The 25,044-nt window shown below is 39.7% G+C and overlaps 1 protein-coding gene across 1 annotated transcript; it reads right to left on the reverse strand.

Annotated features, from left to right (window-relative positions):
* Window positions 1-271: 271 nt before the first annotated feature.
* On the reverse strand, window positions 272-24,688 carry LOC145350863 (eukaryotic translation initiation factor 4E-like). Its single transcript, XM_080200253.1, has 7 exons — window positions 24,576-24,688; window positions 18,018-18,124; window positions 15,455-15,550; window positions 8,144-8,207; window positions 4,890-5,003; window positions 4,269-4,408; window positions 272-1,402 (listed from the first exon to the last, which is right to left on the reverse strand). Exons 1-7 carry the CDS (start codon window positions 24,591-24,593, stop codon window positions 1,288-1,290), a joined length of 654 nt encoding a protein of 217 aa, XP_080056379.1. The 5' UTR covers window positions 24,594-24,688; the 3' UTR covers window positions 272-1,287.
* Between the last annotated feature and the right edge of the window lie 356 nt (window positions 24,689-25,044).

Here is a 25,044-nt window from a genome sequence, read left to right on the forward strand (position 1 = left end):
GGTGAAACCCACCACCTGGCATGAATGCGATTAGATGAATGTCACGAGTGTTATTGATGGCAGCAACTGTCAATTTTATTTTAAAAACATGTTGAGAAAAGTGGAATTATAAATGAGTCTTCTGGTGGAGGTGACAAAGTAGACAACTGATCTAATTCGTAATTTGGTCGTGCGCTGTTCAATCCAAAACCACTTAGTTCACGTCGATAGGCAAATAAATCAGTATTGCAACAAATTGAAGATTAAATGAGACCACAGCCACTGAATGCAAGAAATTTCACTGTACAAGTTTTATTTACACAGTTCTTGTTTTTACACTTTTAATACGTTTGCTTTTTGGGACCATTTTCCTAATTCAGCCTTTATAACGAATGCAAAATAGATTCTTCTAAGGATACAAGTTTTAAAATACAGCATAACAATACAAAACATATAGAGGATTTCAATATATTTCAACATCTCGAGCAAGGAATGTAATTATTGTATTGCAATTTAAAAAAAAACAAAATACACTTTTTTTTGGAGAAACCCACACACTTGCCCAAAAAGTAAAAATCACTACTAAACTGCAAAAGCTCGTTCAAAGTTAAAGTTTAAATCAAACTGTGAATTCTGTATTAATGTAGCAGGATTAAGTAATGCACATGACAAATTTTGAATTCTACCAATTTAAAACTATATGCCCTGTCCCAAAACACGCATTACATCTCATGATCTAAATTAACCAAGCTGGTATTAGAGCTTTAAAAATTTTAAATCAATGAATAAATTAAACCTAACAGCTAACATCAAGCACGGATTACAGCAAATCTTCCTGCTTGCTGTCCAAAAGAAATGTCAGAACTGAACTAAATTGCTAAGTACTACAACATTTGGACAAGATCTTCTTAACCCTTTCCCTTCCAAAATTACTAAATGCTTAGACGAGCCCCCACCCCACCTAAAAAAAAGTCTAAATTGTGCCGTATTTAGTGTAAGGAAAACTATTCTTCTCCCAAAACAAAAACTTACAGCTTTTTAAAAAATATTTCACTTCACAAGTTATCTTTAAACACTTCCAGAAAATTTCAGGAACCAAATGGATTCATAAAACATTTTGAAGGGAAAGGGTTATTTCACAGAATACTGAACAAAGTCAAAGATAGAAAACTGACTGAAAATTTGCAGACTTATTTATAATATTAGAATGCAGTCCCACTCTGCTTACTAGAAGCTTTGGTTTAATTTGAAGTGTAGATTGCTTTACGCATCCAGTCTTCTAGTGATGAGCATACAACTGATGCCTTCTCAAACAACATACCTGTTCTTGGTTGTTGATCCACTTTTTGTGGCAGTGTCTGTATGGGACTGGTAGCCAATCACTACTTTAGGAGGAAGCCCTAATCTTTCCTTGTAAATTCTCCTGTTTTAAAACAAAGTAGTGCACAAATGGTTAGCATTATTATAGTGAGTGTACTTATAACATAGAACTGACATTCATTCATGTACCACAATGGTTCCCAAATTAAATAGCAAATCATTTACTGCTCCTCCCACCCACTCATCACTGTGCTTGGTTTACAATAATCATGATATGGAGATGCTGGCGTTGGACTGGGGCAGGCACTGTAAGTCGTTTCATTACACCAGGTTAAAGTCCAACAAGTTTATTTGGTAGCACAAGCTTTCAGAGTGCTGCTCTGTGTGCATTTTTGGGCGCCGCACCTGCGCAAAGATATTTTGGCCTTGGAGGGAGTGCAGAGGAGGTTTACTAGGCTGATACCGGAGTTGAGGGGGTTGAGCTATGAGGAGAGGCTGAATAAACTGGGCTTGTACTCGTTAGAGTTTAGAAGAATGACAGGAGATCTCATTGAGACGTATAAGATGATGAATGGGATGGATAGGATAGAGGTGGAAAGACTCTTCCCGCTCAAAAAAGACAATAGGACTAGGGGGCACAGCCTTAAGATAAAAGGGGGGCGGTTTAGAACGGAGTTGAGGAGGAACTTCTTCACTCAAAGGGTGGTGAATCTCTGGAATTCTCTGCCCGTTGAAGTGGTGGAGGCTGCCTCGCTAAATATTTTTAAGACGCGGGTTGATGGGTTTTTGATAGGAGAGGGGATTAAGGGTTATGGGGAGAGGGCGGGAAAGTGGAACTGAGCAGCGACAGATCAGCCATGATCTTATTAAATGGCGGGGCAGGCTCGAAGGGCTGGATGGCCTACTCCTGCTCCTATTTCTTATGTTCTTATGCTCCATCAGGTGAGTGACTCATCTGATGAAGGGTGTTTGGGGGGGGGGAAAGAGGATGGTGGTGTTGTCTTCACGATAGGGAACCACTGTCTTAGATACTGAAGGAGATGATGCAAACACCTCACAGTCACCCAAGACTAGAACTGAATGCAGGTCCCTGGTGCTGTGAGGCAAGAGTGCTAATCACTGCCACCAATAGTCATATGGATCTACGGTGTTGATTACTTTTTAAAAATTTGATTGCATGTTGATCACGTAATTCCACCATACCCAGATAGGAGGCAACAACTAAATACATTGACAAAATTGACTATGAAGTCAAGTAAATTTTCCAAAAAACGTTCAAATGAACCTATGTAAAAAAAAGACAAATAACACAAACAACCTTTTCTTGCTGTACTAACAAAATGAACCTCAACTAAATCACAACTTGTGGGATTGCTTGTAAACAGCATGGTTCAGTTCTCCAACCTCTCTAACTGCAGGTTTGCCTTGTTAGCACTAAGATTAAAGGAAAATACTGCAGATGCTGGAATCTGAAACAAAAACAGAAAATGCTGGAAAATCTCAGTGGGTCTGACAGAGAATAGAGCCAACATTTCAAGCCTGGGTGACCCTTTATCAGAACTGAAATTACATTTTTTCCAGGTCCAGACAAGAGCATGAAGCGGCACCGAAATAGGCGTCAATGTATCGATAAAGAAGTTCAGAGAAGGGGGCCAGAGTAGGACTGGAACAGGAAGTGCTCCACATAGCCCATGGAAAGATTGATGTAACTAGGACTTACATAGGGTGCACATAGTAACAGCTTTTATTTGGAGGAAGTGAGACAAGTTAAAGTAGAAATTTGTTGAATGAGAAATTGAGACATTTTTCCAGGTCCAGCTCTGACAAAGGGTCACATTGGCTCTATTCTCTCTCCACAGGTGCTGTCAGAGCTGCTAAGATTTTCCAGATTTTCTATTTTTGTTGTCTTGTTAGCACTCTTATTTCCAAATAACTCAGTCAGGGTAGCTATAATGTGGCTCTGAACAATGTCCAGTTTCAACTCCAATGGGTTACATCCAATTTGAGATGCATGGGTGCGAGTGCACAACTAACTCTTTCTCAACCAGTGAGGCTCAAAATGGCAGCAATATTCACAACAATTGGATCAGCTTGATTCAGAACACACAACACTAGTAAAGGGTTGTGAGTTGGTTGTCACATTATTGTATTTTCTATCCCATCACATGGCAATGCAATTGATTCAGAAGACTAAACGGCTGATTTAAAGAGTCCACCACCTGAGATACAAGCAGCTTTCTTTCCAATTTACAGACATCTTTTAGATGTCAGATATTTGCTTAATCTTTTAAAAAAGAGAAGCTTGAAGGCAACGTTGAATTTGCTCTATGCGCTTTAAACTTTTTGCAGAGGAGATTCACTAGGTTAATTCCGGAGTTGAGAGGGTTGGCTTATGAGGAGAGACTGAGGCTATACTCATTGGAATTCAAAAGGATGAGGGAAGATCTTATAGAAACATACGAAGGGAAGAGATAAGATAGAAACAGGAAGGTTGTTTCCATGGGCAGATGAAACTAGAACTAGGGGGCATGGCCTCAAAATTAGCAGATTTAGGACTGAGTTGAGGAAGAACTTTTTCTCACACAGGGTTGTGAATCTTGGAATTCCCTGCCCAGTGAAGCAGTTGAGGCTACCTCACTGAATGTTTTTAAGGCAAGGACAAATAGATTTTTGAACAGTAATTAAGGGTTATGGTGAGCAAGCGGGTAAGTGGAGCTGAATTCTCGAAAAGATCAATGATCTTATTGAATGGCAGAGCAGGCTCGAGGGGCCAGACAGCCTATTCCTGCTCCTAGTTCTCATGTTCTTATTAAACAGAGTTCATATGTTACACAGTAATAAGGGGAGTCTGCCAATGTTTCCTGGCTAAGAGGTTATATGGCAACACAAGCATCAAGAAAGGCATCTTCGAGAAAACAATTAACAGTATAAAATGACAGTGTTCAACATTGTTTTTGACGTTCACTTACCCTATATATGTGATAGATTCTCTATTTTCACAATCAGTAGTCCATATAGCTATTTTGTCACCTTTGTTTCTAACATTAACTACTGCGCCACAAGCGTCATCACTATGTTCATCGAATGCTTCTCCTATAAGGCACAGCAGCTATTTTTTGGAGGGAGGGGGCAGAAAGAAAGGACAAAAAGGTCAAATTAGTGAATTGCAGCGCTAGTTTTGCAAGTTTAAAACAAAATTGACTAAAGAAAACCAAAAACGTATACATTTGATGTGCCTCTAGAGCCATGAGATAATTATCTATCAGATAAAATGTTAAATCAAAGCCCCATTTCAGATGGATGCAAAGATCCCATTGCACAATTCTGAAGAAACGCACAGGCATTTTCCCAGTATCCTTGTCATTAGTTATCCCTCAACCAATATCACAAACAGGTTATTTGACTTTGTGGAAGCTCGCCTGGTGCATTTCAGATCTTACAAATTTTAAAGTGTAGTCCATGTTGTAATGTAGGCAAGCTCCCAAGATGGTGAAGAGGGAGGGGTTTTTACAAAAGCGTGGAGCAAGAGCATGCAGAGATAAAAAAATAAACTTGGCAGAAATTCCAGATAAAAGGAGAATCTTACTTACAGTTTCTAACCAAATACGATCCAGATCTGTTTTTCTTTGTTGCTTAGAAAGCGTAAGCAGCCATCGCCCTCCTCGTTTGTTTTTTTCATCCTCCCACATCGGCTCAATGCCATCCTGCACAGAAAACAGGGAGCTCACTATTGAACTACAAAACAAGTGAGAAAAATGCTAAACATTTGCTGATAGCCAATGAATTCCCCAGATGCCCTCCCAACCCCCAATCGAAATTGATGCCCACTGGCTGATACCACAAGACAGAGAACAGGTCAGTGGTAAATGCCACTGGAATAAATATCCAGCTGTACACTATTCATATGCAAGAACAATCCAGCATGTTAACATTTTTTCAATGCAAGTTTTCTGATTATTTTCTTTGGGACATTCTCTGCTACAATTCTGATTTAATGAAGATGTGTAATCTTAAAATACTGGAAAACAGATCATTGCCGACTATCTTTCAAAAAGATGGTTGGTATTATTATTGGGGGAAACTTTATCAATACTGATGATTACAGATACACAGTGGAATAGGAGTTTTAAAATAATTTTGATCGCTCCACCATTGGTTGTCATGCTATGCTATCTAACTTCCAAGCTCTGGAATCCCTACTCCTCTCGCCTTGCATTTTCTTTTTAAATACACCATTAGAGCTTCCTCTGACCAAGCTTTTGATCATCTGGTTTAATATGGCTTGGTGTAGAGTTTGTTTTATAATGTTCCTGTGAAGCGCCTTGGGACATTTCATTACATTAAAGGTGCTATATAAACACAAGCTGTTGAGATGAAAGCAGTGAGTCTTGATTAAACTTTAAAAAAATGGGGTTAGAGCCCAACCAGCTGTAAACTACAGGTGGGATCTTTACCTTCAGATTAGCCAATGCAAGTTAGATTCAGCTTGTTGATAAATTACTCTAAGGTGGGGAGGGGGGCAGAGGAGAGAAACGGGGATGAGGACACAAGATGTTGAAAAATGCACTGAAAAGGATGTGCCAAGTCTGACAAATGCACAGAAACCAGAAGGGAAGTGCCAGGTCTGACACGCGAGCAGAAATTACAGAAGATTTGGGGCCTGACACAGAGTAAAGATATTAAAGCAGAAATCCAACACAAAACGCTTCCCAGGAAGGCCTGATCCAGGATTAGAGCTAAAAGCCCGAATTCTGGAAAATCCAGGATGGTTTGTCATTTCTAGCAACTGTAAATGGGTCACATTGTGGTCACCTGATTGTCTAGACTGGTTGTTAGTGTAACTTTAGCACACTCAGGATTGTTGAACCAGTGCTGCCCAATCACAGCAGCACATCTAACAGCAGACATTTTCTTTGTATTCTGCAAGTGAGGGTTGATTGCGTATGGTCTGTACTCTGTCTAATATGAACTCAAGAAACATACTATTGGATTCGATCACAGAAAAAAATGCTTAATGTATCATTGCCACTATATTTTAAAGCGCAGTACCCATACACTTCAGTTTCTAGCATTGATGTTTGGGGCCAGATTTTAATAGTAAATGAATGGATTTTGGGCGAGTAAAAATTGGGACCCAAGGGCTAACATGAAACATTATGTTGTCCATATACATCGAGGCATTCCATGTCTTTTGACAGACATCATTAACACTGTATGAGAAATATATCCATCACAGAAAATTTTAGACTATCATGGATCACATCCTCTTTTAAAATGTAATCCAATTAATATTTTGCTGTGTCTTACTTCTACTGTGCAACATTTTATTTGTAAATTAATTTAAACAAGAACATAGAACATTACAGCACAGTTCAGGCCCTTTGGCCCTCAATGTTGTGCCGAGCTATGTCCAATCCCAAGATCAAGCTATCCCCTCCAATTCTGGAGTGCTCCATGTGCCTATCCAATAACCATTTGAAAGTTCCTAAAGTGTCTGACTCCACTATCACAGCAGGCAGTCTATTTCGCACCCCAACCACTCTGGGTGAAGAATCTATCTCGGACATCCCTCCTATATCTCCCACCATGAACCTTATAGTTATGCCCCCGAGTAACAGCTACATCCACCCAAGGAAATAGTCTCTGCACGTCCACTCTATCAATCCCTTTCATCATCTTACAAGCCTCTATTAAGTCGCCTCTCATCCTCCTCCGTCCCAAAGAGAAAAGCCCCAGCTCCCTCAACCTTTCCTCATAAGACCTGCCCTCCAAACCAGGCAGCATCCTGGTAAATCTCCTCTGCACTCTCTCCAATGCTTCCACATCCTTCTTATAATGAGGTGACCAGAACTGAACACAATATTCCAATGTGGTCTCACTAACATCTGGTATAGTTGCAGAATAACCCCATGGCTCTTAAACTCAACCCCCTGTTAATAAACGCTAACATACTATAAGCCTTTTTCACGGCTCTATCCACTTGAGTGGCAAGTTTCACCTTAAATGTAATATTCGAACATCTTCATTCCCTGGTGGAGAAGACAGAAGAACATACTTCATAGTCTCTGTTGCAATATCCTATGGTTAAGGGATACTTATTAGTCCTGCGGTTCACTGAATGTTTGGGACACAGGGTCGGATTCTCCAACCTTGCCCACAACTGGGATTCTCCCATCCCCTGCAGTGAATGGAGATTTGGCTGAGTGCCAAGTTCTCCGTTCTCTCTGACAGTGGCAGTGGGCAGTGAATGACCGGAGAATTCCAGCCCTGTCTGCTGACAGGAGCCGCCTCTTTGGAAGTTTGGACCATAACAAATGGATATGCATTACCTCATGTTGAATTAGAAGTTCAGAATATTTAAAATAAATTGAAATAGGTTGCTTCTAATTTCTATAATCATTAACCAGCAACTTTCAACAGAGTTTTCGATAGCAGAATGTTAGATGGTAATGCATTCCAGCACAAATAGAGAGGCTTTCATTCTCATCTGGGCTGTAAGTGGAATTTAAACCTCGCTCTTCCTACTTCACCCCAAAATGAACAGTAACAGGACCACATGGGACTATTTTAATTAATGAATGAACTTGGGAAGGTATTGTCACAAAACGGGAGATAGTGCAGCTGGAGTTGACCTCAATTGACAGTACAACAAATGCCAGTATGAAAAGCATCTTTTGACAATACAACTTAACATGAAAACTTTCCAGTTGGTCTATGAAATGTGATTAATCAACAGAAAAAGATCAACTATGTTTAATCTTCTTTTAGAAGTTACAGCTTTGCAAGGTTAATGTTGCAATATAACAAGGCTTAAGGGAATTTCAAAGCATGAATATTTACTTACCTTGAAGAGAGAGTAATCGCAGCCTGATATTAAATTACTACAGAGTTGGATATGATTGTAAAGGCTGCAAGATGGAGAAGAGAAAACAATAATTAGTCAGAACACAGGATATAAAAATGATGCAAAATCAACATATTAAAACTTTTCCCATTTCAATGCACATTACATACTTGTGCTTTATTGATTGTGTACATGTGCAAACCCCCTCAAAAGCTAAACTTCCACATGTTCATACACATTTATTGATTCAGCCTGACAAAAGCAGGTCATACCCTGCTCTTCTATTACTCAACACTATAGTCCCCATCTTAAGTAAATTCTCCCTTAAACAGATTTTCATGCAAACCAAAGAAGAATCACAATAATTTCCTTTCAGAATTTTGCATGACTGTTATTTGAACCTTCATACATAGATGATACCAGAGCCTTCTCCAGCATCTGTACATGACTTTCCCTATCAATGCCACTTTCTTAAAAGATGCAGTAAAGATACAAAGGGTATATGGGGAATTTGAAACTGTTTGAAAGGGAACCAGAGGGGAAATCTTTCTACATTGGTGTTAAACAGCCACAGGGGAAAAATGGTTTAGAAGAGTCGGGAAAACATAGGCAGGGTGCATTCAAGTCAGTTTCAATACTTCTATTACGCAAGGAAATCATTTTGGATTTTGCATTTATTTGACAGAAGATCCAAAGCAAACTTGTGCAAATCAGAAAATAACTCCACGACTCAAGTAAGCAAAACTAATGTGTAAGAAAGGGCCTCTTGAAAGAAGTTCATCAGTTACAAAGAATGATCATAACTAGTCATATATCATATCATTTTGTACTCTTTCTTCCAATTTCCATATCAATAGTGCTGTACACCAAAACAGTGGTACTCAGACCTATATTTTCAGCCAAAAGAGTGGCATCAAAGCACTTGAAATGAAATGCCAAGCCAACAATGCACAGCAACAGGAAATACACAGCAAGTCAGCATCTGTAAAGAGAGAAGACAGGTTAATGTTTTGGATATAACTTGTCTGTAGAATATGTTGGGGAAGATGAAGCTTACATCCAAAAGGTTAGCCTACCGTTACTCACTACAAATGCTGACTAACTTTGGTATATCAAAGACTTTGTGTGTTTATTAGAAAAAAGGCCTCCATTTGCAGCTTATTCGCTCAATACAGAGTAAACTGTAAACTAGATTACCTTCCTACCTTGTGAATTGCCTCAAGGAATTTTGCCCTGTGATGGTCAGTGCACACAAAGAATAACCACAATGAACAAAACTCCAGTGTCTTCTAAGTGTCCATCCACTAAACAGGGCTCTTTTGAGGTAATCAAGAATTATCAGCATGCTTTTGGTGAAAACTGAGGCTCTTAAAACCAAAAGAGAAAACACTGGAAAATCTCAGCAGGTCTGAAAGCATCTGTAAGGAGAGAAAAGAGCCGATGTTTCAAATCCAAGTGACCCTCTGTCAAAGCTTTGACAAAGGGTTGTCTGGACTCGAAACATCAGCTCTTTTTTCTCCTTACAGATGCTGCCAGACCTGCTGAGATTTTCCAGTGTTTTCTCTTTTGGTTTCAGATTCCAGCATCTGTAATAATTTGCTTTTATGAGATTCTTAAAACGTTACTTGATAATTCATAAAACTCATACTGCAAAGGTGAATGATACAGCCTACAATGAAATCAAAGAAAGTGATAAGGAAGATGGAGAGAAATCAACGAACTTCCTTCTTCTTCAATGGGTCATACAATTTTTTCCACGGTAATGCATTTGTTTTCAATCAGGATTGAACAGCCTTGTTGGGTTCATATCAATAACTGTTTGAAATCAAGGAAGTCTGAAAAATGCAGTATACTTTGTCATTTGACTCAACAAGCCAAGGTAGCCTATTTGAACTGAGGGTGGAAGATCCTCCAGTTTGTTGTGCTGATAATGTGCCTTAAGAAAGTTCATGAAGCACTAGATCAGTGCACAATCCTCATGCTCAAGGTGGGAACTATGGGAGTACATTGTTGTATCTTGGATTTTATATAGGAAGTTTACTTCAATTTGGATGGATTTCTAGACCAATCATCATTGTGGTGAAGCAGGAGCTCATCAGTACCGTTGGATGATAACATGTATGGTTTTTACCACTTAAAATGCAAGCAACATCCATTGCATACTTAGGAGCATGTAAAGCCTTGCAGACAACACCAGGGTTAATCACAGAAGGCCAACCAACACAAAGTAAATGGAACAGTCTACTTATGTAGACTGTTCAGTTGTTTTGGCTTGGAGAGTCAAGCAATCTGATGGAGTACCTCACATATCAAACATCCAGATCAAAAATAAGACTGACCTAATTTTTCCCATGAATCTTGTCCTATCAAGAGATAAGATAGGATGATTTACCAAACTACCTGAACTGTAATCTCTGGTGGTAGCTTTTCATGAAGTCTCACCTTCAAAGGAAACACTACCCATGTGATTTAGGTCTTTCACCCAACTTACTTATCAGACTGTTCCATGTTCAGACTCATACTTCCCTTTAACGGAGCAAAGTAAAGTGGAAGATAACATTTGGCCACTATGACTTGAAACACAAGACAAATGAACACGGGACATAATTAGAGACAATTAAGGTAATAGCCTTAGAATTGGAACATCTGCATCAAAAAGCTAATGGGTCTATGAAGAACAAGTTGACTAATCTTCAAAGCCAGGATGAGATCTATTAACGTAATTGAAAGAAACTGGAGCTCAGAATCCAGAGGGTACTGTCTACTTCTGTTAAAGTTGCTTTGTACTAAAAAATACTGAAGTAAGGAATTCAGAATTCAGAAGAGTTAAGCAGAAACAAAACCAAAATCCTATATGGGGACAGACTGAAGCACAAAAGGCTGCATTTTCCAATGTAGTTCTAAATTACAATATGAAATGGGCAGACAATAAATGAACATACTGCTCTGTTTGCTGACCGATGGTATTCAATGACATGAATACCGCATTTTATTTCTTTTTTCATGGACCGTGGGTGTCACTGGCAAAACCAGCCCTTGGTTTACGAGCTCATTTCAGAGAGTTGCTGAGCATTAACCACACTGCTATGGGCCTGGACTTGTATGTAGGTCAGACTAGGTAAGGATGGCAGATTTCCTTCCCTAAATTACACCAGTGAGCCAGATAGACAATCGATGGTAGCTGTTGTGGGCTTTTAATTTCAGATTTTATTAATTAAATTTAAATTTCACAAGATGCTGCGGTGGGATTTGAAGCTGTCTTCCCAGAGCATTAAACCTGGGTCTCTGGTTTACTAGCCCAGACATTATCAGTCTGTCGTCATCTGCACTATCTACATGGTATTGGTGAAAAGAGCTGGGAAACAAATCATGCTCTAGTCAAGGATAGTACATAGTCCATTTTATCAGTTCATTCCTTCTCACCTAGCAATAAACCATTCACATGAAGCATTATAGATTTGGGGCCAAGCTTCATCATCCAAAAGTTATGAGAATTGAGACATTGGCTGCATTAAAGTCAGCCATTAAAAAAGGTCCAATGCTCAATGCAAACCTCAATCAGAATTCTGAATGGACCAGCCTATTAGAAACAGTGCTCCAAAAGGTCGTGATTCCAAATAAACCTTTGGACTTTAACTGATGTTCGGAGACTTTGTACTGTGCCCACACCAGCATCTCCATATCAGCCTATTATGCATGAAGAATTCCCAGGAACAACACTGCAACCCATGTTCTTGGATGGTGTCAGTGAACACCGGTGCAAGAACTTCACAGGCTATTAAGCTTCAAACTTGAACAAATTGTCTACATATTCTCAACTAACCACAGGACTGCAGGAAGGAAAAATATAAAAACACTTAGATAAATAAACATACTTTCTGGTTTGATTAATTTCCCATTGCTGAAAAAAAAGAGGACATTGCCATTTTATAACAGGACATTAAGGCTTTGTGACAGTAACAAAAGACACCATGTTTGATGTGGGATGATGGCCTACAAACTGTTTTTGCAGAAACTGAACAATTGACATATGCCATTAAGGCAACTCTTAATCAGCATGTGTCTCCAAAAAGACTTCTTCAATGTGAAGCAGCCACAGTCCTCATAGCACAATTTTGAAGTGTAAATTACAGGTCAAGTTGCAGTGCTGTCAAAAAGATTGATGCCTGTGCATTTAATGTTACATTTATAAAATACTTTTTCATGCATTTTTCAGTAAATTATGCACAAGTGGATATTCTACCTGAATACTGAATTATGCAAATATGTCTCAAATGAAAATCTGATGCATTGGTGATATGTTGTGCAGTTGTACAGACAGCTTGATAGGACATTTTCAATCCCATACACAATTTCAAATTGAATATGCAGTTTAACTTCATTAACTTTCATACATAATACATTATATATGCAAAAACAATGATCTTAACAGAAAATGTAAGATATAAATTTCCTATTTAACTGCAATTTTTGCCATTTGTTATAGAATTGCTTTCTTAAATGGCTTTAAAATCAGAATTGGCATCTTAGAAATCCTTTCTGAAAATTCAGCTCCACAAATAAAATGAAATTCACTTTAGCACCAAAACAGAAAATAACTGCTAAAGATCAGAAACTTCTAACAACAAAATAGATGACGAAAATTCGAGACCAAAAACTACTTTTATACAAAGCACAATTTTAGCAGTTGACAATTGAGATACAAACACTTTGCATCTGATGTAATTTTAAAAACTCAAGTCACTTTCCAAATCCTCAAACTCAACCTAACTATACAAGAAGGAAGACATGAAAGCAAATCAGTAATTTTGTGCTGTCTTGTAATCCTCAGAAGTTATAGACAAATTGTGCTGAATGGCCCACTCTACGCAAGCTCCGTAAGCGGCTCTTCCCTTCCCTCTTCATCTCGCCCAACTATCTTATCCTTCTATTCCTTCCCCCTTCACGTGTTTATCCAGCTTCTCCTTAATGCATCTACATTTCCTATTGGATTTGTTAATGACATCTTATATAGTATGGTCCTTGGCTCTGATCTGCCCCAAAAGTGAAAGGATCTCTTCTCTGTGTGCCCAATTGAATCCTTTGATATTCTTAAAGCCTTCTATCAGGTCACCATTCAGTCTGGTCTTTCTTAGAACTGCTGCCCCACAGCACCAGGGACTTGGGTTTGATTCCTATCAGACAGACTCACACTATCTGTACAGCGTCTGCACAGGTTTCCTCCCACACTTGGAAAGATAGGTTAGGTGCATTAGCCATTGCTAAATTCTCCCTCAGTGTACCTGAGCAAGGGCCGGAGCGTGACGCCCAGAGGATTTTCACAGTAGTTTAATTGCAGTGTTAATGCAAGCCTATTTGTGACGCTAATAAATAAACTTTTTAAAAAGCTCCAAGCTGTTCAGTCCTTCCTGATAATCAAAAAGTTTTAAAGTTTATTTATTAGTGTCACAAGTAGGCTTACATTAATAATGAAGTTACTGTAAAAATCCCCTAGTCTCCACACTCCGGCTCCTGTTCGGATACACTGAGGGAGAATTTAGCATGACCAATGCACCTAACCAGCACATCTTTCGGACTGTGGGACGAAACTAGAGTACCCGGAGGAAACCCATGCAGACATAGGGAGAATGTGCAGATTCTGCATAGAACATTACAGCGCAGTACAGGCCCTTCGGCCCTCGATGTTGCGCCGACCAGCGGAACCAATCTAATGGCCCTCTAACCTAAACTATTCCAATGTTATCCACATGCCTATCCACTGACCATATGAACGCCCCTAAAGTTGGCGGGTCCACAACTGCTGCAGGCAGAGCATTCCACGCCCTTACTACCCTATATAGCCCATATATAGACAGTGGGCTGTAGTCTATGCTCTGCCCAAAACTGCAAGAAACTACAAAAGATTGTGAATAGCCCAATCCCCTCGTGCAAACCAGCCTCACATCCATTGACTGTCTACAGTTCCCGCTGCCTCAGCAAAGCAGCCAGCATAATCAAGGACAATCTCTCTTCTACCTTCTTCCATTGGGAAAAAGATACAAAAGTGTGAGGTCATGTACCAACTGAATCAAAAACAACTTCTTCCCTGATGCCAGATTTTTGAATGGACTTACTTGCATTCTGGTGATCTTTCTCTACAACCTAGCTATGACTGTAACACTACATTCTGCACTCTCTCGTTTCCTTCTCTACGAACGGTATGCTTTGTCTGTATAGCATGCAAGAAATACTTTTCACTGTATGCTAATACATGTGACAATAATAAGTCAAATCAAAAACAGTGGTCCAAGCTGGAATTGAACCCAGGTCCCTGGCACTGTAAGGCAGCAGTGCTAACCACCGCCACACATAACCACTTGGTTACAATATTTTTACACTTTATCTGCAGTGTTTCTACATTCCTATATTACAGGGGTCAGAATTGTGCATAGGTCACCCAAATATAGTTTAATTAAGGTTTAGTACATTTAACTTAAAACTTTGCTGTTTTTCATTGTTCTTGTATGATTCTGAGATCCTCTATAAATTCACCCCAGTATTTGTTTGCTCTTTTTAAAAAAATTGTCTTATTAACCTCTGTCACTACTTTAAGCAATTTGTGCAGCAGTACTCCCAGATCTCCTGGTTCCATTACTCTATTTAGACTCTAATCATTCAAGCAGTTTGTGCTCCTCTTATTCTTCTGACCAAAATACAATAATTCACACTTTCCTACATTGAAATTCATCTGACAATTGTATGGCCCTCTTACAAGTTTATTATCATCTTAACATCACCTTGTGCTTTGTGGCTACCTTCCTTAGTATTGACTATTTGGAGTGGTCCACAAATTTTGAAATTGTACTTCCATTCCTCTGAGTTCAAATCATTAATGTGAACGGTGTGATCTATTTTCTGTTCTGTAGCCAACTTGCCCTCTGACTCCACATACACTGACCTTGGGCACAGGAGGTAAAATGAGTTTCACTGTTGGCAAGATTTCTCTTTCTATATTGGAATACATATTTTCCTGAATGTTATTGCTCACCATTTAAAATATTTCCCACTGCTGTCCCTATTTCCTAGTTTTATTTCCCCTACCTTTAGCTCTGATCTAGCTCATGTGTTTCCCGATCATTTTTTAAAACTTACAACTTTAATGAAATCTTCTACTTATTCCCGTCTCATTTACACATCAAAAAAACTGATAACCTCTTTAGATTCTTAGTCAACTGACGTGCCACGTTATGGGGAGAACTGGAGGGGAGAAAGTCCCTGCCTCATCTAGCAGAAAAGGAACTTCTTGGTTTACAGTTTCACATTCTTACTTACGCCCAAAAGTCTTCCACTGTATCAAATTTGGATATCAGGCGCAGATTTGCTTGCCAAGTTTTATTTTTGTCGTTCTTGAAGAACCAAAGTGCCCATCTGTAAAGAAATTATACATGATTAATATTACTGAGACACGTCAAAACTATATACTTAATGAAAAGTACACAAATGTGACAGAGCAGTTCCTGAAAACTTTCAAAAACTCTAAACAACGTAAAGGAGATAGGAGGAAGAGATCAAGTAGAGAATGAACCTAGGTGCAGTAAGAGCCTTTACTTCAAAGATGTGGGCTAAAATCTATTACACAGCATTGGAAACAAAGACTATTTTGCCTGTGGGCTGAAACATTGCTTCGTTCAGGCAGTCTCAAACTCCTTCCTAATGGAAAATCTAACAGCAATAATGTCAGTCCTTTAAAATGGAAAAGTTCCAAAGATATAATAAGACATGCACATCTGAAGTTAGGACTGAAAGAACGTTGCTGCGGTAGAGCATTTAGCTTGATGTCCAAAGTGAAAAATATTCTGTGTGGTACAACCAACCTCCCTTTAGCTTGGAAAACAAAATTCACAAAACGGGCCAAAATCTTATAACCAAATAATGTTACAATGGAAAAAAGATAAAGGAACAGAGAAAATAATAAACACGCTTGTGTTACACTTATCCTTTAAAGCTTGGAAAACAATTTATTTCAGACTTGGCAGCAGTTAGAACTTTCCAGTCCAGGATAAGATGCATTTTCAGCATTTCCAACATGCATTTTATTTCAGGTAAAGTTATAAAGTTATATTTGAAAAGTGCAAGTATCAAAAAAAACAAGTGCATTGATGGGCTTTTGGGAACAGATAGAGATTATGCGAATCACAACTAAAGTTAGCTACCACAATAACACTGCAAATTCCACGGAAGATAATAATGTATTTACACATCATCTTATTGCTTCCTCAAGATGTCTAAACAATCAATGGATTAATTTTGAAATGAATTTAGTTAATATGCATGCAAATATGACAGCCAACTTACATAGAGCAAGATTCCATAAACAGCAAAGTGCCAAGCAATCTGTTGCTAGTGTTGGTTAAGGGAGGAATCTCAATCAGGACATGAAAAGAACTCCTGATCTATTTTCCATAACATCAGGGCCCTTGGTTTCATGTCTCATCAAAGATGATGCCTCCAGCACTGCAGCACTCCCTTCGTACTTTGAGATGCCAGCCTACTTTATGTTGCTAGGTTTTTGGGGTCTGACAAAGAGAGAACATGTCCCATTTTCTTCCTGCTCATGTCCAACCCTTGTTGAAAGCAGGAGGGAAGGAAATTTCATAGAACCCACTGTGCAGAAGGAGACCATTCAGCACATTGATCTGCACCGACCACAATCCCATCCAGGCCCTCTTCCCGTAACCCCTCATTTCTACCATGTTAATCCCCCAATACTAGGGTTAATTTAGCATGGCCAATCAATCTAACCCACACATTTTTGGACTGTGGGAGGAAACCAGAGCACCCAGAGGAAATGCATAGAGACACCGGGAGAATGTGTAAACTCCACACATTAGTGGCCGATGGCCAGAAATGAACCCAGGTCCCTGGCGCTGTGAGGCAGCAGTGCTAACCACTATACCGTCCCATGCCAGGGCAGCACAACGGCACAGTGGTTAACATCTCAACAAAGTAACAAAGGAATGTGCAATATTGGAGGCATTATCTTTGACGAGATAATTAAGTTCTCCACTTCTCTACCGTTATACTCGGTAATAGCCACAAAATCTGGCACATGGAATTTTTCATAGCCAACCTAAAAACCACTCCAAAAAATATTCACAGGTAATTGATGGATGTGAAACCTCTTCTAGTTCCCTTTCTACCTAACACATGCAAAGCAACACATGTAATTAAAAAAACACCAAAAATGGTCAGAATTTTAGAGCTTTGCAATCAATATTGGTACCATGTAATCTTGCACTTGCTCTAAAAAAAAATCAGAGCACAAAAATAACATACGAGCGCATAACATGTACATCTGAAATTCTCTCTAATATTTTAATGCATTCATTAACCCATTTAAAATGTTAGAAGTTGGCAGTCTAAATGCTGGTTGGAACATGGTGCATGAAGTTTAATTCAGGACCAATAGTCAATCAAAGAGAGTTAGCTACGTAAGTCATACGAGTGCAGTTACTACATGCTGTATTCTGGATCCAATCACACTTATAAAAAGCCCACAAAGCCATCACTTTATAAAACAGAATTAAAAAGTGAGTGCCAAATTTAGAAGTCTTTATGAAAGCTTTTGACAAGCTGTGTTGGGAAAGAGCTATTTATATCTGGTCACAAACTGACAAGATGCAACTTAAAACAGTGTATTGCTTTGCAGGGTGGAAGAGCTGAGGTGGGGCAACAACTTTGAACTCAATGGAAGACTATTAATGTCTTCATTTTTCGCATTCCAACAATTAAATAAAAGAGCATTTCATAAATCTGCTAATAGTTAGTGGCTACAGTGGCTGTTTAATTAAATCATCAAAAAAAAGCATCAAATTCTTGGGAGTTTTTGCTTTACCTATTTTGTAGCGGATGCTTTATGTAGTGTTCAGGTTTCACTATTTCTTGACTTGCTGCCTCAGTTTTACCTTCTTCTTCTGAAGACTGGGGTTGTGTAGTGGTTTCCTGTAAAAAATAGATTATGATCAGAAAGTGTAAACACAAATATTTAATAATTGTTAATGAGTTACATTACAACAAATGCTTTATGATGCAGACAGTGGATACATGAAGAGCAAACTTAATATTTATTGCTCCTCTGATTGACCTTGCAACTTTTAATGGAAAGTTCACTTGTACGAACATTTGAATGAGGACAGGATCTGCAGCCAAGTCATTGACCAACTCAGCGGCCAAGTTCACATGTTTAGGTGAAGTGCTGGAGATTTCCCAACAGAACATGCATCCCAATGGGTGATATAATAGTGGATTTTTCTCCTTTTAAAAGCAACACCTATTTTGTTTGCAGAGCATTTGGAAACAGTGGTTGCAACATACTTCCAAGGATGCTTGTGCCAAGATTAATATTTGAAAACCCACACAAAGGTCTCTGAATGATCCTGTGAGTGAAGGTGAGTAAGGCCAAGTCATACATGACTGAGCCTCAGGTTTAATCCGATGCGGATGATCACTGCTGCAGGTTTATATTTGATTTTGTGCCATTCGGGTATGGATACAAAGATTAAGATTTGATGACTCCTTTTATAAGTGAAATGTGGGAAGCAACTGTTGCAGAATTGGAGGGGCGCACAATGTACCCAGGATTTTTACAGGCTACCAGAAAAAAAGTCCCCCTTTTGGATTGGGGGAAAAGTTTCAATGTTCCTTGACTTTTGTGTGTCAGTGAGGAAGATGGTCACAAGAACAGTAAACATATACAGACAGTTTTACAGGTGTGGGCAGGAAGAAGAGTGGTAGAAGGCAAAGGTGCTGAATCCTCAAGTCAATTTAATTCACAGCTAATGCAAATACAAATTGACATTTATCCTAATCAAGTGTTTTTATCAAATCAGAGAAAAGGAGCCAAACCACAAGTTATTCATTTGAGTATAGAGAGAGAAAGTTAGGTACTAATGAGTCCGATTTGGCTTGTGTACCACTGTTTTTTTTACTGCATCAAATGGAATTTGAATGTGCATGCTTATGCACAAGCAGTTGCAAAGTTTGAAGAGACCAGTTTGCTCATCCAGGGCTAATTAATACCTTACCCCACGGGCCAGATACAGCATGAACTGACCAGTGCAGCAGAAAAATATTTCATCCCTGTAGGAAACTCATCATGCTAGAATTGGGTGACCATTGAGCTTCACGCTTTATAATTAGTCAGGTTTTTCTTTGAGATTGGTCTCTTCCATACCCACCAAGGATTTCATAATACTAAGCTTCACCTTTTCACTTATGCTTGAGGATACAAGGACAGTCATAACACTATGATCAGAATTTCAGGTGCCTGCCAAACTAACGAACAGTGAAATACAAAACTACCAGAAGCAGAGGAGAGAGATTTCAGAACTCAATGTGCTGAGCCCAGCTAAAATTCCCATTACATAGCATTACATAGTAAATTTAGGCAAGGCTGCTTGCTAGTGCCATTACTGTCCATTATTCTGTGTGATCTGCGAACAATGATGTAAATTAATATATTTTGCTAGATTAGTCTTAGATCATTAGCATACAGAAAAAATGGTCACCGTCATCAGTCAAGGGGAGGCTAAGATTATTCAACAGACTGAACACGCAAGGTACATCTGCCACTTCTGAGTTTCTTAAACCTTGATCTATCGATCTCCACCCTCTTGTGAATGCAGAATTCCTGAATCAACTTTTCACAGAAATAGCAGATGCATACTGAGACACTGTGCTAAGCCTATAATAAAGGCACAATGTTAAGCATGTCAATACCTATATATCAAAACATGTAGCAAATGTGTGGAGTTAAATAGAAGATAATTTGTTCACTTAATGTTGACTTAATTCACTGCCACTTAAACACAGGGAAAAAAATTAAAATATTTGCAAAGCAGCAGGAATTAAGTCAGCATGGATGAGATTTTGGGAACTATTGTCATTAGTTCCTTTTCCCAAGAACATTTTAAAGCCATAGAAATAGCTATAGGCACATATATGATTTGCAACAGGGCAAATCCATGAAAAACAGACAATTCAGGGGAATGGAGCAATTACACAACAAATTACATTTCTATGGTGCCATTAAGGCGCTCCCAAGATGCTATTCAGGAGCATTTTCAAACAAATTTGACACTACGGCACGTAAAGAGATATAGGTTAAATGACTTAGTAAGAGATAGGTTCCATTAAGAAATACAAGTAGGTGGGACATATCTGAGTAATGCCAAGAGATCTTCCACACCCACCTGAACAGGTATACAAGACAGTGGTCACCTGGACCAAATGTCTGAGTCTCTGATATGGGACTCAAAGTAATGATTGAATCCCTATAGTGCAGGAGGCCATTTCACCCATCGAGCTTGCACTGACAACAATCCCAACCAGGCCCTACCCTGTAAGCGCTGTTAGTCCCCCTCACAATGAGGAGCAATTTACCATGGCCAATCCACCTAATCTACACATCTATGGAACGTGGAAGGAAACCGAAGCACCTGGCGGAAACCCATGCAAACACAGGGAGAACGTACAGACTCACAAAAGCAGTGACCCAAGCCAGGAATTGAACCCGGGTCCCTGGTGCTATGGAGTAGCAGTGCTAACCATTGTGCCTCCCTGATCTTTAACTGACCCAATTGTGCTACCACTGAGGCAAAGTATTTACTTTAAATCAACTGATTTTATTTTAAATTGAAAACATTTAGTGCTGAACCTATTTAATCAAGAGCCGAGGAATCTCAAATAGATTCAAATCAAGTGTATCAGTAAAAATAAGCAGAAATGCAAGTGTGGTATTCTGTAACATAAAAAGATAAAATAATTTGTTTTAAAATGTCTAAATGTGGTCAAAATTCTAGCTTATTCAACAAGTGATTCAATAAGTGATATGTTTCCTGCTTATGTACACTAAACAATATTTGAATTTTTAACATATTGAGTAGCTGTGCATTGAAAAAAAATGGTGCTCCTGGGTAGAACGTAATGCACACTAAAATGTAAAGGTCAGTCTAATTGGTTCATGGAAATATTGCTCAAACAATAAAAGCCAAAAACACCATCAACAGTAAAATGAAACACCTTGACTCCAATGGTACTGAACAAACATGTCTGTGTAATAAATGAACAAAATAGTCTTTCCACATTGTAACACCATTCATAATTTTTAACTGGCTTTTCTTTTGGTGCTTACTGTGAAGCTGGAATTCATCAGAAATCACACAGGTCTTCCAAAAGACAGTCTAAGATAAATTTTATCTAATTTAAAGCTCCTCTATTTAAGTTATATTTTCATATTTTGTGCCCTCATGTTCTTTCAGAGCCAATGAACTAGCTCTTTCATATACAAAGACAACAGCAAACTCAGACAACAAAATTCAATAAACAGTGGATGAGGGTAATGACTTTTATAAGTGATATTAGGAAGGATGAATATTGGCCACTGTATCTGAAAAACCTTAATGCTCTTCTTTAAACTGTGCTACAAGTTCTTTAAAATCATACATCCAGAACCTTAGTTGTACTTCTCGTCTGGAAGGCAGCACTTGACAATGCAGCAACAAATTGCACTGAAGTTATCAGTGTAAAATATGGGCTCAAATCCTTGCTGTAGAGTTAGAACTGAAGACTTGACAAGTCAAGAATACTGAGGCAAGATGACACCAATAGACTGACTGTTCATCAAGATAAAGCCCCAACGCCAAGGTTAATCCTTTTAAAAATGTAAGTAGACCACTAAGAAGATACAGTTAACGGTGATGAAAGTGAGTTTCTATCCAGTTGCATATTATAGGGTCATAATTATAAAATTATTAAGAATTAGAGAATATACGAGGAAGTATTCCTGTCCACAGAGCATCACAGCCCTCTGGAGTGGAATACCAAATGTGCAGTGAGTATGAATTTCTTGCAATCCTTCAAGAGGAACAGGACAAGTTCCTGAGACAAGAGGACACTAAGTTATAAGATAGGTTTGCAGGATGGCTGGAAATAGAGAGACTCAAGTTACAGCAGGATTACTTTCAATTGCCTTAGAGGGTTGGAGAGGAATTTCCCAGTGTTTTTTTTCCTCCTTAAGTTGGCTCTAGGCTGTTTCTGGGGATTTACATGACTATAGAATGTAATTTGGCATCAAATAAAGCTGTGCCATTTCTGGGCAGGGTTGGCTTACTGAATTAGCTGGTCTTTTCCCACTATTTTACCTGTTTGAATATTACTACAATACAGTCTCAAAATTAGATTAGTCTCCCTACCCATTACTATCTCCACTTCACCAGCTCTACTTGTCAGACATTTACAGATTATTCAACCACCTTAAAACTATTATTGCTGGAAAATAACATTACTGACTTTAACACAAGCCAAAAATAACAAAACTCAAATTACCACTTAAATATTGACAACTCCAGGTGAACAGCAAATCAGGCATTTAGAAACAAAGTACTTTGTCCTGGATTAGGGAATGGGGTAATACAACGCATGGAAAAATATAGTGGTCACAGAAATATCAAGGTATTGTTGAATAAAAATGCATTTAGAACTCAAATATTTCTATACAGTTTGCATACATCGGAGGAAGTTTAATTACCTAACTTCCCAGACTTCCTCAACTATTTTTCTAAAGGTGATCACTCATGCTGAGGTACAGTTCCGGACATCACAGTACCTCAGCCATTCATCATGAGCAAGTATGACAGCAAGCATTAGTACACCTTTCAACTGGACTGGACATTATAACCAACTCATTCTGTAACAAATCAAGTTCAATCAAGCTCACTGGACACATTGGTTAAATCCTCCTCTCCCTAACAAGGTACCTCAATGCCAATCACTGTACCTTCTCCATCACCCAAATTCAAACTGATGGATCCATGTTGCAAGTACCCAAGTAAAACTAACACATTGAATGGCAGAATTGAATTATAAAGGAAAGGGGAGGATTTTCTAACGAATATTGCAGCCCCACGGTCTACTCCTTTCAGCAATACTCCTCCAGTTTCCCACACCGCTATGAATTTTACAGCCATTTGCTAGATGGAGCAAAGTTGCTGAATTATTTCTGCACAGCCAGAAGTAAAGCTTCAGAATGACATTAAGATCATGCCGCATATTTTTAAGTTCACACAGTTTTATAACCCATTGCCATTATTTTATCTTCAACATCTCCATCATATGCTACTGGGAATTCTGGGATACTTAAATTGGCTATGCTAAATTCTGACTCAGTGTCCAAACATACACCAGAGTGTGGCAACTAGGGGTTTTTCCACAGTAACTTCATTGCGGTGTTAATGCAAGTCTACCTGTGACTAATAAATAAACTAAAAACATTTGAGTGAATCTTTCAAAAAATTTCTTGCAAGTGAATGCTGATATTTTTCTTGAATAAGGGATTTGTCCAGAGCATTTAAACACATGATGCACGATCAAAATCACATTTAATTCAGTTGTCTGACTGCTCACCCACATACAAGTATGAACATAATAAAAGTAAGTGAAAGGTTAATAATCTAAGTGGCAGATATCATTTTACCATCTGTTGGTCTGGATGGCTGCCCCATCAGCTGCCAAAATTACACTGTAAATGGCTGTTTAGAGGTGTACAAGGGTACACCATTCCCAGTCTGCTTCATATGAGTGACTGATAAAAAAAATCAGCACGTGAGTAAGAAGGACAGGTGCAAATACAGGAATAACTCTTTTGGGAGTACAGTCACTAAACAAAATCTTGTATTTTTTTTGAAGAATTTCAATTCACGGTCCTTAAAGCCAGAAATTGACTCGGGAGGGATTTTCAGTAACTCTGAATGCTGTGCAAGCGATATTGTAAATGGCCCAGGCCATGATGTTGAGCAACACCCATTAACAAAAAACTGACAAATTTTAAAAGAAAACAATGACAAACAAACAGCAGGGGTCGGGATGGGGAACAAGTGTCCACAGCCTGCACATCTTTAACTTGTTAGTAAAAAAAGAGCAGGCGGACAAATGGGGAAGATGTAGTCAGGGTGTGTGTGATTGTGTGAGGAGGGGGAGGGGAAGGTGAACGGTGGGGGTGACCCCCACACTCAGATAAATAACACTAACAGCCGCTACTATTGGGAGACAGAAAGAGAGAGAGGACCGGCAGCACAGCCGTGAAAGGAGGAGGATGAGCTCCGCGCCTGGCTGATTAGAGGGTTGATGAAGGGTGAGGAGAGTGAGTTTGGACGATGCCGAGGGGGGGCTCTGAGGCCTGGCTCCAGCCGCCAAGCACAGGCAGAGCGGCCATGCTGCCGCCACCGGCTCCCCTCCCCAACTCTCAGCCCACGTCAAAGGGAGTGAATTAATCCGCCCTCCCCCGCCCAGCGGGCGCCGGCGGTTAACGTCCGTTAGTTTAACCCGTTCCCCGCCGCCCAGGTTGCCAGCACTGCTGCTGTGCGAGCTCTCGGCTCCTGAGGTAAATGTCACTCACCGACTCCACGGTCGCCATCTTGTGTGAGTGAGTGCGGCCTCGAGAGCAGCCGCCGACTGCAGCGGCCCGGGTCACGTGGTGCCGGCCGGCCGCCCGCCCTCAGCTCAACCCCGCCCTCCTCTGTGTGTTCGTGCGCGCGCAGCCGCCGGGCCCGCCCCCGCCACACGTGACCCACACCGCGCGCTCTTCTTTTTTCAAAAAGAAATGAAGTGCAAACCGGCGACGCGAGAGGGAGGACCCGCTCACTGTCTGCGCACGCGCCCCACCCATTGTCCCCGTGGATCCTGCCCCGCCCCTTTTCCTGCGCATGCCCACTGAGGGAGGGCGCACGCCCCGCCGTCAAGCCGGCCCCGCCCCTTTTCCTGCGCCTGCCCACTGTCAGAGTACTAGCCCCGCCCACAGTTCCCGTGGACCCGGCCCTGCCCCCTTTCCCTGCGCACGCCCACTGTGCTCGTGAACATTACCCCGC

This window comes from Carcharhinus amblyrhynchos, chromosome 1, assembly GCF_965287045.1.
Source record: "Carcharhinus amblyrhynchos chromosome 1, sCarAmb.v2.hapA, whole genome shotgun sequence".
Classification (NCBI taxonomy): domain Eukaryota; kingdom Metazoa; phylum Chordata; class Chondrichthyes; order Carcharhiniformes; family Carcharhinidae; genus Carcharhinus; species Carcharhinus amblyrhynchos.

Coding starts and splice junctions, on each gene's coding strand:
- LOC145350863 (XM_080200253.1), bottom strand. Junction 15,551..18,017: donor AAGCATCCGCTACAAAATAG/GTAAAGCAAAAA, acceptor ATTTCTTTACAG/ATGGGCACTTTGGTTCTTCA. Junction 1,403..4,268: donor GAATCTATCACATATATAGG/GTAAGTGAACGT, acceptor GTTTTAAAACAG/GAGAATTTACAAGGAAAGAT.